Source organism: Nyctereutes procyonoides, unplaced genomic scaffold (assembly GCF_905146905.1).
Source record: "Nyctereutes procyonoides isolate TBG_1078 unplaced genomic scaffold, NYPRO_anot_genome, whole genome shotgun sequence".
In the NCBI taxonomy this organism is placed as follows: domain Eukaryota; kingdom Metazoa; phylum Chordata; class Mammalia; order Carnivora; family Canidae; genus Nyctereutes; species Nyctereutes procyonoides.
The window spans coordinates 67,556,840-67,573,546 of record NW_026575046.1 but is presented as its reverse complement, the minus strand read 5'-3'; the positions used below and the strand labels follow the sequence as shown (position 1 = coordinate 67,573,546).

Below are 16,707 nucleotides of genomic sequence, written 5' to 3'. Positions count from 1 at the left end.
CCATGAGAATATGGGAGCCATGTTCTCATATGTCCATGGTCCATAATTCAAAATAACTGGAAAATGATATATAAAACTATAAATGCGGTAAGAGCTCTATTCTAAAAAAAAAAATCGGCCTGGAAAAACCTGGAAGAAAATAGAAATATTAACATATTAACTCTTATTTCCTCTAAGGAGTGAGGCTAGGGTGCTTTTTTTAAAAAAAAATATATTTTATTTATTTATTCATGAGAGACAGAGAGAGAGAGAGAGAGGGAGAGGGAGAGACACAGGCAGAGGGAGAAGCAGGCTCCATGCAGGGAGGCTGACGTGGGACTCAATCCCGGGTCGCCAGGATCACACCCTGGGCTGACAGCAGTGCTAAACTGCTGAGCCACCCAGGCTGTGCTTTTTATTTTCTTTTTGATATTTTTTTCCTTAGCTCTCCAATTTTCATTTCCTTATAATCGCGGAGGAAAATACCATATATGGAAAAATAATGTCCTTTCCAACTCTAATGTAAACTATAAGACTGGCCAGTGCTGAGGCTAGGGGAGCAGCCTGGCTGTTGATGGCAGCAGGAAGGGGCAGCGTGGAGAGAAAAGGTGGGAGGTAATGAAGGTCAGCTGCCAGAGGGAGGTGAGTTCCCAGTTCCATTTCCTCCTTGCCAAGAGGAGGAGAAGCATTTCTCTGAGCCATACTATAACAGGGGTGGCCCCATAGGCTACCTGTTAAGTCTACAAATCCACTCGTGGTGTCAGATGAGGACAAATTAGGCTAATGACCTCACGCTCGGTTCTCAGGAAGGGGCACTGGCCATGGCCACCGCTGGCAGCAAAACATCAACAGGTGCATGGACATAAAGAAGAGATTCTCCATCCCTGACCCTTGGCAAGGTTTCTGCTAGGAGGCCTGACTCAATGGTCAGACTCAGGTGGCTTCTCTATTTGTAGGGAGTCTAGTGGCTGTGCTCTGGGGAGCCCGCCATGGAGCCCCAAGGGCCCGGGCATCAGAAGGGCAGTGTCCTGATGGTACGAGGTGAACCTGAGTGACTTCCACAACTGTCTGGGTCTCACCTTGACTGACCAGTACTCTCCAGCTTGTTCTGGGGCCTCTCTTGGGGGTATCAGGGGTGTTGGGGGAGGGCAGCTCCTGCCCATGTGTTCCCAGTTAGGCAGAGCTGAGCGGGACACCCAGAGGGTGTTAGGCTGTAGCTGGTACATTTGTACCCCCAGCCCTGGCCTCCTGGCCTCTACCTTTCCTCTACTGCCAAGGCAAGGGTGGGGAGTGGCCTCTTTCCTGGCCTTGATCAGAGGTTGCTGATCCCCCAACATGGAACCAGGGAACAGTGGACAGCACCCAGCCTGGCGCTAGATGGTTCTGGACATACCCTCGAAGCCAGAGGTAGGAGAAAGATGACACTGTGGCCCCTTCAGTGGAGCACAGGACACACATATATCCTGCCGCCTGATGCAGCAAAGTAGAGGAGGTTCTGCACTGAGATCTGAGCAGCCTCTCCCAGCTCGTGTGCTCCACCGTGGACAGCATGTGGGAGTGAGAGCTGGAGCCCCAGGTACCTGCGAAGCTGAAGCAGACCTCTTCTCCCCGCCAGGATTAAACCTGTGACTTGCGGCCAGGTTGGAGGAAGGGTCTAGCAAATATTCCAAAGAACCTTGTAGCTTTCTCTCTTCCTTTTTTCTTGCTCCCTGGGTTCTCTTTAGGCCTTGGTTGTTAGATTGAGTCTGTCTCGGTACTGGAGGCAATAGGACCCATCCCCACAGTCTGGGGCACTGAGGGAAGCCCAGAGATGCTTGTTTGGTTCACGTGCAAGGGAAGGAAGGAAGTCCTAGGCCAAGCACCCCCTGTACACCGTGAGAACTGGGCTGATTGGTATTAGTGTCAGCGGGGTTGCTGACAGCCGGGCCTCTGCAGCCTGGGTCTCAGGGGGAAAGCCCCGGAAGCTCCTTCCAGGGAGGCCAAGAGAGAGGCTCCCTCTGCTGCCCTGCCACCCCCCTCTCCTCCCCCTGCTCCTCAGCCTCCCAGCCTGGCCACCTACCCCACCCCCTTGATTCCTCCATCACTTAAAAACATTGAGCACCTTTACTGGAAACCCTGCTGTGGAGGCTTTGGATAGCTTTAAAACTAGATTTAAAAGAACAAACTAGAAAGGACAGCTCTTTGTAGCTTGCTTCTGGTGGTTTAAACAATGTGCTCTGAAAATCCTGTGGCCTTTGATGTTTGCTTACTCTTTGCCTGGTTTAGCCCAGGCCTAGTGGCCCCTGAGGCCACACCAGCCTTGCATGCGAGGTGGGTTTTCTTGCCCTAGTTGGAGCTGCTTTTGCTGCTGTGAGCTGGATTAGGGGGCTGGGGGTGGGGGGCAGGCACTGGGTGCTTGGTCTCTGAGAGCAGCAGAGGAGTCAGGATTCCCTGCTGGGGTCCACAAAACAGGACCCCCTGCTGGGGTCCTCAGAGTGGCTCCCCCAGTCCCGCAGAACGGCAGAACTTAGCTGAACACAGCAGAGCACTTCACAGTTAAATTCATGAGCCATGCAACCAGCTTGTCTCACTCGTTCATCTGTAGCCTTATCACGGCAAAAGGACCGTTGAAGTATCCTTACATCTCTGGTATATACCCCCCCCCTCACACACACACACACACACACACACACACACACACACACACACACATGCATGGTGCCAAAGGCAGTGCACACACAAAAGAGCACAAGAGCCAGCATGATCCAAAGAGGTCCCCGAGGGGCCAGGGGCAGCTGCTGTCCACGCAGCCTGGGACCATCTGTTCCTCCTGCCCGTTTCGAGGGGCCTCCAGCGGGGCCTCCCTTCCCTGTGGGGGCCCCGCTCAGCTTACCAGATGGGAGGCCTGATTGTCACAGAGGCCTTTTTTGGACTTAGCATGTTTGGAAAGTACCCAGAGACTGAGTAAGTTTGGAGAGAAAGGTCAGAGCTGCTTACTGAAGAGGGAGGAAGAGCCTTTCCCCATCAGGCCACTGGGGATCCCCTCTGCTGACCCTGCCCTGGCCTCCTGCCCTCATTCCCTGACTCCTTATCTCCAGGCCTGGGGGAGTCCAAACAATATGTGACCCAGGGGAGGGGCTGGGAGATGACCATTGGGCTGGGGTGCAGAGGGACATGGAAGACCAGGACTGTGTCTGCAGGACCCTGAGAGTGGACTGCAAGAAGTTGACACAGCCCTATGCGTGTGCTCCTGGATCACCCCTCTGCACCTGTGCTCAGCCGATGACCCCCTCCCATGCCATTCAGTGCCATGAGCTCATTCCCTTACCCTGTCCTGGGGAGTGGACTGACCCCACCCTAGCATCTTGTTTCTTAGGTGCCCCCAACCATGCCCCAGCTGGCTGGCCTGTCCCTTCATCCCCTGGAGGAGCAGGAACCCCAGATTGGAAAAGTTTCATGACCTGGGGGCCTCTGAGAAGGGTGGCCCTGAGGCCACGGGGTCCCTGCTCTGCTCAGGTTATGTGACCAGCAAGCCCCTGCCCTGGGGTCAATATAGGACTGAGGCCGGCAAGTGCGTGCATGGTCTTTCACACGTGACAGGGCCTACCCTCTGCCCCCCGGGGCTGCTATTAGGTTCTTGGCTCCCCTGTCCACCTCTGAGTGGCTGATCTTCCTGAGCAGAAGGTTTTCTCCTGGCCACGGAGACAGATTTCCCTGAGCTGGTTTCCTTTGTTGCCTTGACTGTGAGCACTGTGAGTGTTGGGAAGGAGGCAGCTGATACACTCTCCCCCTCTTTCTGATATTGGACGTGGTTTGGGGGAGATTACCCCAAACTGAACCTTGGGATTAGCCGTTTCCACTTATGATGCAATGCTATAGGGTGTGTGCCTCCTGGAAAAGGAGAGAAAGACCTTTAATAATACCATGGCCTACTATGTGCCTGGCACCTTGCTGAGCACATTTATAGCTTTAGTCTATCTAGACTCAAATCCCTACGAGGTAGAGGTTGTCCTCTCCACCTGGCAGGTGAGGAAGTAGAGGCTTGGATGCTAAAGGAGACATCTGAGGCCCGGGTGGCTGCTGGAACTGTTCTTGACCATGAGGCTTGATGGTCCTTCTCAGCCTAGTCTGATCCTCATAGCTGGAGGTTATTTCAAGGATAGGCCTGCAGGTGTGGTTCACAAGTGAGAAACTGAGGCTCAGAGAGGGCAAATAGCTGGGGTGGAGCCTGCAGTGGCAGGACCAGGCCTGGGACCCAGGGCCCTGTTTGCCCAGCAGTGCCTGCAGGCGCCTCCCCAGGGGATCGTCTGGCTCCAGAGCCAAGAATGCCCCCTTTGTGCCAGCACAATCTCTGGTGATCCGAGGGCCTCCCTGCTCTGAAAGCCCTGATTGTGGCTCAGAGCGTGGGGTTGGGCCGCCCACACTCCCGCCCCCACCCCTTCCCGCTATGGGGCCTTTTGTGCTCCTGGATTTCAGCACAACAGCCGGGCTGTTGATCCAGAAGGCCCAGCGTGACCGGGAGAGGGCGATGTGCCAGCGCTGCTCTCCATGGGGCTGGGCCCCGCCCGAGCTCCGAGGGGGCCTGGCCAGGGCCCTGCAGCGATGAAGCGTGGCCCATGGGGGAAATCAGGAGAGCTGATTCCCAGTCCTGGCCAGACCCACCCGCCTAGCCTGCTCTGGGCCCCAGGAGAGTCCGCCGCCCTCTCTGGGCCTCAGTGTCCTAATCCGTAGCACAAGAGCTCGGGCAGAGAAGAGTGCAGAGGGGTCTGGAGCACAGAGACTCAGCTGGGGCCTGTCTTTGGGCGGAGGAAAGGGCACCAGGCCGGAATCTGCCCAGTTCTGGCCGGGTGCCATCTCTTGGGGCCTGGGCTCTCTGATCTGTATAGGAAAGGGGGTGAATCACTCCTGCTCAGACATGGCAAAGGGACCCAGGCCTCAGAGGGGCACCGGGGCAGGGAGAGGGTGTGTGGGCAGGGAGGTGGTGGGGTGTTCCTGCAGGTGGGGTGGGGGCTACTTGGCCATGTGGGCACCCTGTTCCAGGCCCGAGTTCTGGGAGATCTTGGGTTGGACTTTGAGGGGGTGGGGTGTGGCCTGGTTTTTTTGTAATGTCTCCATTCAAAATAGACCATCGACCTTCTAAATGACAACATTCGAAGAGGAATCGAGAACTACTATGATGATCTGGACTTCAAAAACATCATGGACTTTGTTCAGAAGGAGGTGAGCTAGGTGCCGTGGGTCAGAGGTGCACCTGCCGAGCCCTTTGCCCTTGGCTCGGGACACTGCTCAAGAGGGCGAGGGTGAGGGTGAGGGAGCAGTGGCTTATCCATTCCCAAAGCAAGTGGCTGGCCAAGTTGGGAGGCAATGGCGGGCCATGGATGGGTGTGAAGGCTGGGGCCTGACCTGCTTAACCACTCTTCTGCCCACATGCCTGGCCCAGAATATCCTTACCCTCTGTGTCCCTCTTTAGTTACTTAGCTATTCCCTCATCCAAAAAAAAAAAAAAGAAGAAGAAGAAGAATATCAGCTCTAGCCACAAGCCACTTTGCAGGATCCCAGGGTATCCTTCTCCAAGGGGCAGAGATACTTCTTCCTTGGGGTGGGAAAGACCTCCAAGGTGCTCAGTTCAGACACCTTTCTGCTGAATCTCTTCAGTGACAGGGAGCTCACTCCCTGCCAAGTCAGGAACGGCCCTGAGGTAGAGAGCACTCTTTCCTGATTCCGCTTCCCCTGCATAGAGGAGCAAAACACGACTTCTCCTTTTCCTCCATAGCATTTTTTGAATACAGTGATTATCATTTGGGGACACTGACCCTCCCCACTAAGGTCCACCCATGTCTGTTGGTGTTATAATAATAGCAGTGGCAGGCCAGCACTGCCCGGGATGGCGTCTACACATCGATCTCACTTAGTCCTGAGCCTCAGGTTCTCAACTGCAGCGGGGGGGTACAGGTGATCCCTTCCTCTTGATGTCTTGATGTCGTTGTGACATTGCTTGACTCAACGTGGAAGTCCTTAGAGCAGTGCCAGGCACCTTAGAGCAGTGACAGGCACCTTAGAACAGTGACAGGGAAGACCTGTCCTGTGAGTACCGCTGCCGCATTCTAGGGGGGGCAAGCAGAAGGTGAGGGCCGTGGGCCCACTCGGCCCTGACAGTGCTTCCTGGGACATGGCTTTGGGGGCTTCGGCTGGCCTGGTTCCCGTGCTAGCCCTCAGTGAGAACCAAACCTCATCGCGCCCAGAGCCACCGGTGGTGGCCACTCCCTTGGCTCAGGTCCTCGCTGTAGTCACAACAGGTGCAGCCTCCGGGAGGCCCCTCTCTGCCAGGGGTGTGTCGGCCAGCTCTGGCCATCGGGTGAAATGTGATGTTTTTATTGGAACCGGCCTTCCAGTGGCTTGGGATTTCATTTCTCCTGGGGTGGGATGGGGGGTGACTCATGCTTGGTGCCAAGCCCCAGGCTGAGTGCATCATGCATGGCCTGACTTGGTAATCCTCGGCTCAGCTGTGCAAAGCTGGCAGTGCTCCTCCTGCTTTGCAGATGAGCCCAGAGAGGCTGGTCGACTTGCCCAGAGTCACACGGCGACAGATGGTAGCATGAGGGATTGAATGGACTGCAAAGCGAATGCCCTTGGAACTGCACCCAGCTGGGCTGGGGTGCGGGGGGGGGGGGGGGAGCTTCCAGGTCTCGAAGCTGACAGCCTGAAGGGCTCTGTGTTTCTGCAGGGACCTCTGACCCTATCACTCCCCTAGCTAACCCTCCAGTGACCCCCCCATCACAGAATATGATCCCAGCTCCCCACCCATTCTGACCGACTAGACTTTGGCATGGTGTGGCCTAGGCCGGCCGCCCTACCTCATCCCTCCCCTCCTGCTCGCCCCGCTCCAGACACCCTGGCCTCCGTGCCTGCCACCAACACACAGCTCACTCATCCTATGCGGGGCCTGTGCACTGTTGCCTGGCTTTTTCCTGCTATTCATGTTTCAGATTAAATGTCATCTCTTCAGGGGGGGGCCTCTCCTGACCTCCCAACATTCAGCTGCCCCCCCAGCTCCCTTCTCCCCTTTCCTGCGCCCCTGGCACACAGCATTACCCACTGGCCTTTCCATGCAGCAGTTACTCGCTGTCTCCCCAGCACAGTGCCCACAAGCACGCCTGGCACACACCCACCTCTCAGTGGAGTCACTGCTTCCCTGGGCAGAGGGGCAGTGTGGGGAGAAGCTAAGCTAAGGGGGGAATGAGGCCCACCTTGCTGCCCCTTCGGCCCTGACCCCGAGGCAGGACTTGAGGAGGGTGCGTGCCCCTTTGCTAAGGGCTGATAGACAGAGCTGGGCTGGGGGCAGGGGCAGGGGGTACTAGGGGCCCCTGGGGATGCCTCCTGGGCTGTGGGGGCATCCATAGACTCCTTCTCTCTGGGACCTTCAAGGGTTGAGCCACTGCCCTGGGACATGGAGATGGAGGCATCAAGGGAGACTTTCCCTCCAGTATCTAGTCCCCCTGGTAGCTGCCCCCCGCCCAAGAGGCTGCCCAGCCTTGGCTTGCACGCCTCTCCAGTGACGGGGTGCTCATTACCTCCCAGGCAGCTGGGCCAGGAAGCACAGGAGTACCTGACACCTGCAGCCTCGGGGGCCCCCCTGCCCCCGGGTGACCCGAGTGTAAACCCCAGGGTGTGCCGGTGGAGCCCCTTCCTGGCGTGGGCCTGGGATCCCATGGTGACAGCAGCCCTCTCCCCACTTGCCTTCCTCTCAGTTTAAGTGCTGTGGCGGGGAAGACTACAGGGATTGGAGCAAAAACCAGTACCACGACTGCAACGCCCCCGGACCCCTGGCCTGCGGGGTGCCCTACACCTGCTGCGTCAGAAACACGGTACCTGCTGCTCCTGGGGCCACCCGGCCCATCGGGAAGTGGGCTGGGGGGGGCAGGAGGCGGTGGCCCTGGAGACTCAGGCCGTGGGAAGGGCTACATGTGGGGGCGGGGGTGCGGGCGGGGAAGGCCGGCTTTGCCAGGAGTGGCCATTAATGGTCTTTGAACACTTGCCACGCGCAGGCCCGTCCTGGGCTCTCCAGCAGCATCACACATTCAGCTCCTTCCACAGCACCGTGGGGTGGGGCCTGTTGCTTTGCCCCCCGCACAGATGAAGAAGTGGGGACACCAGAGCATCAGGTGCCTGCCTCGCCCGGGGTTGGCGGGGCTGGGATGAAATGCAGGCCACCATTGTGACACCCGGGCTCTGGACTCCTACCTGGGTCGGGTGAGGCATGGAGAGGGTCCAGGCCAGAGGGAGCTTAGGGTGGCCGGCTCGCAGCCTTCGCTGGAGGGCACCTGGGAAGGGGTCTGGTGATGTACATGCCAGCCCTGCCTCTCCCCAGCAGGATCCCCACTCAGCTCTTCACCTCCATGACTACTTGGGGGGCTGTCCCACGGAGTCCCCACTTACTGATGAGTGGCTTCGTCAGTCCTCTGTGTTGTTGGACTCATGTGTCCAAAAACTGCCTCGTCTCTGGATTGGAATGAGGTGGCGAGCTTTGCAATTACTCATGCCCTGAAGAGTCATGGAAAATTTCTTTTCGAACATCTCTACCCTCTGTGCCCACTCCTGGATTCTGTAAACCACGCAGCTGCCAGTGGGGGTGCAGGCCTCGGCCATGAGTCAGGGAGCCGGTGCCAAGTGCACAAGCCCTAAAAAAGCCTGGATCAGGAGGGAAGATTTGTTTAGAAATTTTAGCTGCCATTTTAGGATAACTTTCTGGGAAGGGGGAGTGCTGGGTAAGAGCCTGGCATTTTCAGAGAAGCCTGTGGGGGGTGATCCTGAACTTCAGCCCCTAGGACAGTGGCACCTGAATGTCCATGTCAAGCTGTCCAAGCCTACATGTATTCATTCATTCAACAGATATTCATCGAGGCCATTCATGCCAGATGTGATTCTGGGTTCTGGGGGTACGTACAGAAAACACCTGGAAAACTCTCTGCCTGCATGGAACTGGTGTTCTAGTCAGGAAGACTGACAAAATACACGAGTGAGAGGCAGTATGCTTGAAGGTGGTAAATGCTAAGGAGAAAAATAAAGCAGGGGGGTGGAGGATTGAAATTTTAGATACCGAAAAAGTAGGTTCTCAGTAAAACCCCGAAGGAAGTGAAGGAGTGGGCCATGCATATCTGGGGGACGGACATTCCTGGCAAAGGGAACAGCAAGTGCAAAGGCCCTCAGGTGGGAATTGCCCTGGTGCATTTGAGAAACAGCACAGAGACCAATGTGGCTGGAGCAGAGCGGGCGTCACGGAGAACAGTAGCAGATGAGGTCAGGGAGATGACGGGTTCCCTGAAGGCCGTGGTCAGGACTTTGGTATTCCCATGAGTGGTGAGGAGTCCACTGAAGGGCTTTAGTAGCTGAGTGGCGGCAGATCTGACTCAGATTTTACCAGGGTCCCTCTGCTGTGGGGGCCAGAGGTGGACATGGGGAGTCTGCAGCGGTCCATGTGTCACAGGTCCCAGGCTGTCAGGGAAGCAGGCCCTGAGATTCTGGTTGGCAAGCAAGATCTGCAGGTTGAGTCAGCAAGCTGGGCATCGAGGAGGGCCAGTGGTTTAGTTCCAGGCTGGGTACAACAGCCCGAGAACCAGGAGAGCAGATGTGGCTGGCAGGTTCAAGAGCCAGGAAGAGCCAGTGTGGCGGCTCAGGTCTGCATCAGGCAGGCAGGAAGAAAGGGAAGATTCCCTAGGGGACGGGCAGCCCTTTTGTTCTATTCAGACCTTCCACTGATTGGGTGCGGCCCACCCACTATAGGGAGAACCATCTGCCTAACTCAGTCTACTGATTCAAATGTCAATCTCATTGAAAGACACCTTCGCAGAAATACCCAGAATAATGTCTGACTAAATATCTAGGCACCTCAAGGCCCAGGTTAGTTGACACATAAAATTAACCGCATGTGACAATCACCACAGGAGACTGGCAGCCAAGGCTCCTGCTGAATGTGCTCCCACCATTGCGGGGGGTCCAGGAAGCTCCTGGAAGTCCAGTCACATCAGGCCAGAGAAGACAGAGGCTTTAGCCGAGGTAGTAAAACTTGGTCAGATTCTGGCTCTGTTTTATATATAAGGCAACAGGATTTGCTGACGGATCAGATGCGGGAAGTAGGAGAAAGAGAAATCAAGGAGGGCTCCCAGATTTTGGCCTGAGCCACAAGGAAAGATGGAGCTGCCACTGCCTGAAAGGGGAGGACAGCAGGGATGAGCTCAGTGTGGACAGGTAGACTGTGTGTGATGTCAAAGAGGCACTTGGATCTAGGGCGTTTGGGAGAGAAGTCCAGGCGGGGAGTATCAACACGGATGCCACCCGCAGAGAAATGGACTATAGAGCCGGCATCTGGGTGGGAGCCCGAGGTGGAGACGCGATGCTCACCTACTGGGGTACCTGTGGTCCTGTACTACAAAACCACCGTGGGTTCTCCTTAGAAAAGAGGGTGTTTCCTCCCTTTGTGAATCTGTGCGTGAATTTGTATACCAATCTATTTATTGTACACTCTTTTCATTTAGCCACAGATCTGAATGAACACACAAGAGAAAAAAAAATTTAAAAAAATTAGAAACTAGAGCCTTGTGCTTGGTGGTTTAGAGCTTCCTGGCAGCCAGAGGAAAAGGGGACACATGGTCTGTTACGTTGCTACTGTTCAACAGAAGAAAGCAAACCCGTTCTTCAGGGAAAGTCACTTTTCTCCCTAGCTCTAAGCTTTAAAAGGAATGTCTCTGCTCGTCTCCTGCAGAGGATTTGAAGCAACAGAGTTCACACAGGCTTGTGAAATGTGCTTATCCTATGGGATGTCCCCAAGACTCGCTGGTGTGGAGGGCAGTTTGCCTCTACATTGAATGGCCTCTGACAGCCATGCCTGTTGAGCTCTTGTGTCCAATTTTTAGAGCTATCCACCCTCTCATTTTTGGTTACCCTTTGGGGGCCTGTCCCTGCAGGCCTCTCTTTCCCTTCCCCCTGGCTTCTCAGACCTCAGACAACCCAGCTCATCAGGCCTGTGCCGGAGTGAGAGGAAGCACACATAAAGAACCCTTGTGAACTTTGCCATGTCCGGCTTTGGGATGCTTGGGAGTCCCCTTCCTGACCGCCTGTCCGTGGCCCTGTCCCAGGTGGAAGAGGCCACCGCAGAGCGGCTCTCAGGACCTGTGCACCATCAGCAGAGCCTCTGGAGAAGAGTGGTTCTGTGATCAAACCTAAGCAGGCTTTACCTTTAGGAAAGAGCATGGATGCCTCGTCCCGCCCTCCTTAGAGGGGACTCTCCCGGAAGGAGAGGCGAGTCCGGAGGAGGGGTCCGGGCTCTGGGCGGTGGCAAGGAGGCCTCTGCCAGCTGCACGTCTGCTCCCTGAAGGCAAGAGAAACAACCTCTTCTCTAAGGAGAACCCACCTGGGGCTCTGTCCCCAGAACTGGAAGCACAGTGCAGAGTAGTTACTCTTGTCACCTTCTATGTACTGTGTGGTTGACTCACTTATTAGGTTCATTGTGTGTTTCCCTTTCTAGAATGTCAGTTCCATGAAGGCAAAGACATTCTTCGTTCCCCTACATTCCCAACACCTAGAACAGTGATTGGCACATAACAGGTGTTCGGTTAATATTTGTTCAGGGAACGACTGAAAGAACAAACACGAAAGGTAGAAAACACCGTTCCTGTCCTGCTGTCATGCACCTGCTTCCCAGGCCTGACCCTCTCCTTGGGGGTCGGGTTCACCACCTAGAGGAGTCACAAAAGCTGGCCCATGTTAAGCGGATGCTGGGTGTATTTGGGTCTACCTGGGGCACAGTCTAGACTGAGGGAGTTTATTTTGCCCACAAGCCAGATCCTGACAACTGAGCTGAGGCCTGAGGTCCAACTCACTCTTTTGGAAGGAGAGTAGACCGCCTTCCTTGCCCTCCAGGGGCCAGGATCATGTGCAGAGTCCCTCCAGCCGGGGCCCCTGTGTTCCTCTATGTGTCCAGCCCTGAGATAAGGCCTTGATGAGTGTATCACTGTATGCTCAAGACAGCCCCATGATGTGGGTTTGCTGAGCACCACTGCTTTATGGAAGAGGCCGAGGAATTCATTCATTCATTCATTCATTCATTCATTCAACAAATACTTATCTAGTGTCCTGGGACAGCACATCTGGGATTGGCCACTGAGCTCCTGAGTAGCAGAGCAGGATCCAGAGCAGGCAACATGATACCAGAGGCCGCGCTGGCCACTCTGCTGCTCCTGCATCACTGCTGGCTCCCGGGGCACCCACCCCACAGCGGCTTCCAGTTGCATGTGGGAGGGTGGGACTGGGGCATCTAGCTTCCTCTCACTTTGTAGGAGGAGGGGGAGACTATACAGGGCACAGACAGTGAGGGGAAGTACCATCCCCCCCCCGCCCCCGACTTAGGCCTACTGGGAAGGGATTTGACAGCATCCAGGGCCGACCACAGCTTTCCCTGCACCGAGGGCAGGCAGCAGCCGGGCGCTCCTGAGAGCAGCTCTTCCCAGGAAGGCTATGGGTGGCACTTGGACCAGTAGGATGGCAGTCTGTCGGGGCGGGAAGTGTGGTCGGAGGCCCCGGCCTTGTCCGCAGGGAAACCACAGCTGGCTGGGGGCCCGGCTGTGGTCTGGGGTTTTCCTTCATAAGAGCCAGCGGAGCAAGAACAGCCGGGCCCCGACCTCTGAGACTGTGCATCACTCTGTCAGCAGAGCCTCGGCCCTGGGGAGCCTGCAGCGGGGGAGCCTGGGACAGCACGCTTTTCTCTGGGGTCCTGGGCCGCTGCTGGCACAGGAGTGGTCCTCCCACCCAAATACCACAGACCTAGCCTCCCCATCTTTCCTTCTGGGCATTTTTTAGGTGAGGAGGGGGGTGCTGGGGGAGGGAGGTTAAGATGCAGACTCCAGCCAGACTGCCTGGGTGGGAGTCTCAGCTCCATCCATACTGGCAGTGCCACTCTGTGCCCCAATTCTTATGTCAGGAAAAAGGGGGGAATAATAGTCCTTCATGGGAAGCCCTGTATAAGGCGGCAGCTAACACACATTTTTGTTTCAGACAGAAGTGATCAACACCATGTGCGGCTACAGAACTATCGACAAGGAGGTAATGTCTTTGAAATCTCTTTCCTTGAGAAGGGTCGCTCTTCCTGTCCCATCACCAGAGTGATGGGAGGGGTTCTCTGGGGTGGGACCCCTGGCTCGGAACAGGAGTCAGGGACTGCCAGAGTTTTCCAACTGTGCCCAGACACCGAAGGACTCAGGGAGCCAAGAGTCCCCCAGGCTGGGAGAGCCTGCCCGCCTGCATTTGCTGAGCACCTACGAGGGCTTCTCTGTGTGAGGCCACCAAGCCCTTGCCGGTGCCCCCAGCATGCCTGTGTGCCCAGCTGTGCCCACACCAGCTTGCCTTGGGGCTCTGCTGGGCTAGGAGTGACGCTAGGGTGATGCTGAGAAGGGAGCTAAAAATCATGACGACTTGAGATGTCTGTGAGTTTTGAGTCTCAAAGTGAGGCCCCTGGACCAGCAGTGACAGCAACCCTGGGAACATATTAGAAATGCACGTTTTGGGGGTGGAGCCCAGCAGGTGCTTCTGACACACATTCTGGTTGGAGAGCCATAGACTGGCGGGGGTTCTCAAGCCATCAGAACCCAATGGCCAGGTTTTATAATGATCATCTAGTAATGCCTTAGTGATATCTCGAAATGAAATTCACAGACAATATAATCTACCCACACACCTAACTTCAGAACAAGTGACAGAGCTGAAGTAAAAAGAGAAATAGAACAATTTACAATCATATAACATTTCATGTGGAAATGCTCAGGCATTAGATGCAACAGGAGACACATCGAAGCAGTTAGGTGTTTGCACCACAAGATGTAGCTGACACCTGGTTGGCTGGGGTTGGGAAGGGGGGAGTTGTGTTGACAACATGAATACCATGGGCATTATTTAAAAAAAAAAATTTATTCAAATTCAATTAATTAACATATAGGGTATCATTAGTTCCAGAGGTAGAGTTCAGTGACTCATCAGTTGCAAAGAATACCTGGTGCTCGTTCCATCATGTACCCATCACCCAGTTATCTCATCCCCCCTCCAGTAACCCTCAGTTTGTTTCCTAGAGTTAGGAGTCGTTTATGGTTTGCCTCCCTCCTGGGTATTATTTTTGCCATGGACATAGTCTTTAAAAATGGTGGACAGTTGTTGATAAAATTCCAAGCAAAATACAATATAATCATTCTTTAATTTACATTCTTTAATTTAGTAGTATTTCTGCAAAGTTATATGCAGTAGATATATGTGTGTGTGTGCCGTGTATTTGTGCACTCCCTGAAAACCACGCAGAAAACACTTTGGTTTTTATAAGCCCCTGGAGTTGGCCTTTTGGCTCAGCTAATTCTGGATGGGTTTTCAGCCGTCTAGGTGCCCCCAGGGGGCAGGTAGGCAGGTAGACAGGGCAGTTGCCTGTGAAGTAGGATTGCCCTTAGCTCCATGGTCCCTCAAGTCCCCAAGCCCAACTGCTGTGACAACCAGAAGTGCCACCAGCCTGTCCTTAGTGCTCTCTAGGGAACAATACTGCCCGTGGAGACACAATGGTCTAGAGCCACCTGCTCCTATGGCATGTGAGACACTGGAGGCTCAGGGAGGTGGAGGGCCTTGCCTGGACCTTGAGTGAGTAGCAGAGTTGGCACCGGGGCTCTGCAAGGCAAGGTGTCAGCCAGGCTCCTCCTCGTGCAGCGCCTCAGTGTGCAGGACGTCATCTACGTGCGGGGCTGCACCAACGCCGTGCTCATCTGGTTCATGGACAACTACACCATCATGGCAGGCCTCCTGCTGGGCATCCTGCTCCCCCAGGTGGGCTGGTCTCCCCTCCCCTCACCCAGGGAGGGGAGCTGGAAGTGGAATGGTGGGCAGGGTGCCGGTTCAGAGTGTGGCTTGGGGATTACAGAGAGCAGAAGAGGTACAAAGGGGTGGGGTGAAGAAGGCTCTTGTACCATCTGGGCTCACCGTTGGAGGGCGGGAGGGCTGGCAAGAGAGGGCAAGTGGAAAGAGGTTTGCTTGTGAAGCTCTTCCAAGTGCTTCCCAGGCACGGTCTTCTTCATTCTGAGAGTAGATACCATCATCATACCCATTTCACAGAGGAGGAAACTGAGGCTTGGCAAGGTTCAGTGTCTCGCCCAAGGTCCCCTAGACAGTGAGCGGCATTGCTGGCATGGAGACAGGAGTCCCAGGATGGAGGGGCCTCCTCCCAAGGGAGGGTCTCTGGGATTTCCTGGGACGTGTACAGAAGGGCCCAGGCTGGGGGCCGCCAGGGAGAGCCACCTGGGTCCCCAGCAGACTCGCACCCACCCTGCCCTTTCTCCTCAGTTCCTGGGGGTGCTGCTGACATTCCTGTACATCACCCGGGTGGAGGACATCATCATGGAGCACTCGGTCACCGACGGGCTCTTGGGGCCTGGCACCAAGCCCAGCGTGGAGGCGGCAGGCACAGGATGCTGCATGTGCTACCCCAACTAGCGCCCCCGTCTGGGCCAGCCGCTGGGCAGGACCGTGCCGCGACAGCACCACTCGGGCCACATCACGGTGGCTGGACGGGACTGTGGGTCCTCTCCCCACACTGGGCACTGACGAGTTTGGGGGGCCTGCTCAGGCCTCCCGCGGCCACGGCCTCTCGGGGGAGCCAGGGCCCTCCCCGGGGCCGGGTCCTGCACCTGCCCGGCCTCCTGGGCGTGGGGAGCAAGGACGCCCCTTCAGCAGGCCTGGGGCCCCGGGAAGGGGGTGCCGAGCGCTCAGCTCAGGGCCCATCTGGTTTCTGGCAGTGCCGTGGCCTGTGGTGTTTCGGCCCCCGTGAGGGCAATCTTGTAGTAAAAAGTGAGCACGAAGGAGAGCACATGTGGTGGCAGGTGTGTGGGCCCCAGGGTCCCTGGAGTCCCTCAGCCACGACCCAGAGGCCAGGTTGGGTGCATTTCGCAGCCTCCCAGGGGCCTTGAGCCCTCCCCAAGGCTGCTGCTTTGCTGACCCCGTTTTTTACGTGATTTTTGTAACATTCATTTTGTACACAGTTAACAGGAGTTTCTGACTAATCAGAGCTGGGTGTTGCCCACACGCCCCACTCTTGCCCCTCCAAGCCCGTTTATTAATCAAACAATAAAGACGTGATTTTTTTTTTTTTTTTAATGTTTCATTTGTGCTGTTTGGGTCAGGAGGGGGTGGGGAAGTCCTCCGCTTGGGTCTGGAAGCAAGGACTGAAGGGGGCACCCTGGGGCCAAGCTCTGGGAAAGTTAGTGACCCTGCGGCCCTGGGGGATTGGCAGCTGCCTGGAGACAGCGGCTCTGGGTTTGGGATGGCCTGTCCCAGTCTTCTGAGCGGCGTCTTACAGGAATGGCTTTTCCCAGCTCTGCTTGTGGGCTGGGCCTGGGGCCTCCCCTGCCTGGCCTTCCTGCTAGGGATCTGCCTGTGGGGGGAGGCAGAGATGACCACGCTGGGAAACTGAGGCAAAACCACTCCTGGCAAGAGGCTCCTCCTCCTCCGGGAAGCCAGGCAGGTGGGAACTAGGAAAGTCAGGGGTCTGGCGAGGAGCTGCACCCGCAAACCCACCAGCAGCTCTGAATCCTGAGAGCCCCTCCCTGCAGCAGTAAGGGAGAGGGGGCTGGCCGGTGGCTCCCTGCCTGGCAAAAGCTTGGTGTCCGTCGCCCTCTGCTGGAGATGACAGGACCTGCAGGGGCCAGCCCCCTCCCCCCTTCCTGCTCCAAAACC

General features: G+C 56.0%; 1 protein-coding gene across 1 annotated transcript in view; it reads left to right on the top strand.

The window, feature by feature from the left end:
• The window catches only part of TSPAN15 (tetraspanin 15), a 51,794-nt gene extending 35,682 nt beyond the window's left edge, over positions 1–16,112 (top strand). Inside the window, exons 4-8 of the mRNA XM_055325642.1 lie at positions 5,083–5,178; positions 7,707–7,823; positions 13,006–13,053; positions 14,689–14,805; positions 15,319–16,112. Of these exons, the coding sequence (XP_055181617.1) occupies positions 5,083–5,178; positions 7,707–7,823; positions 13,006–13,053; positions 14,689–14,805; positions 15,319–15,468 (528 nt within the window). The 3' untranslated portion in view covers positions 15,469–16,112. The remainder of the gene's footprint in view (positions 1–5,082; positions 5,179–7,706; positions 7,824–13,005; positions 13,054–14,688; positions 14,806–15,318) is intronic.
• The last annotated feature ends 595 nt before the right edge of the window (positions 16,113–16,707 follow it).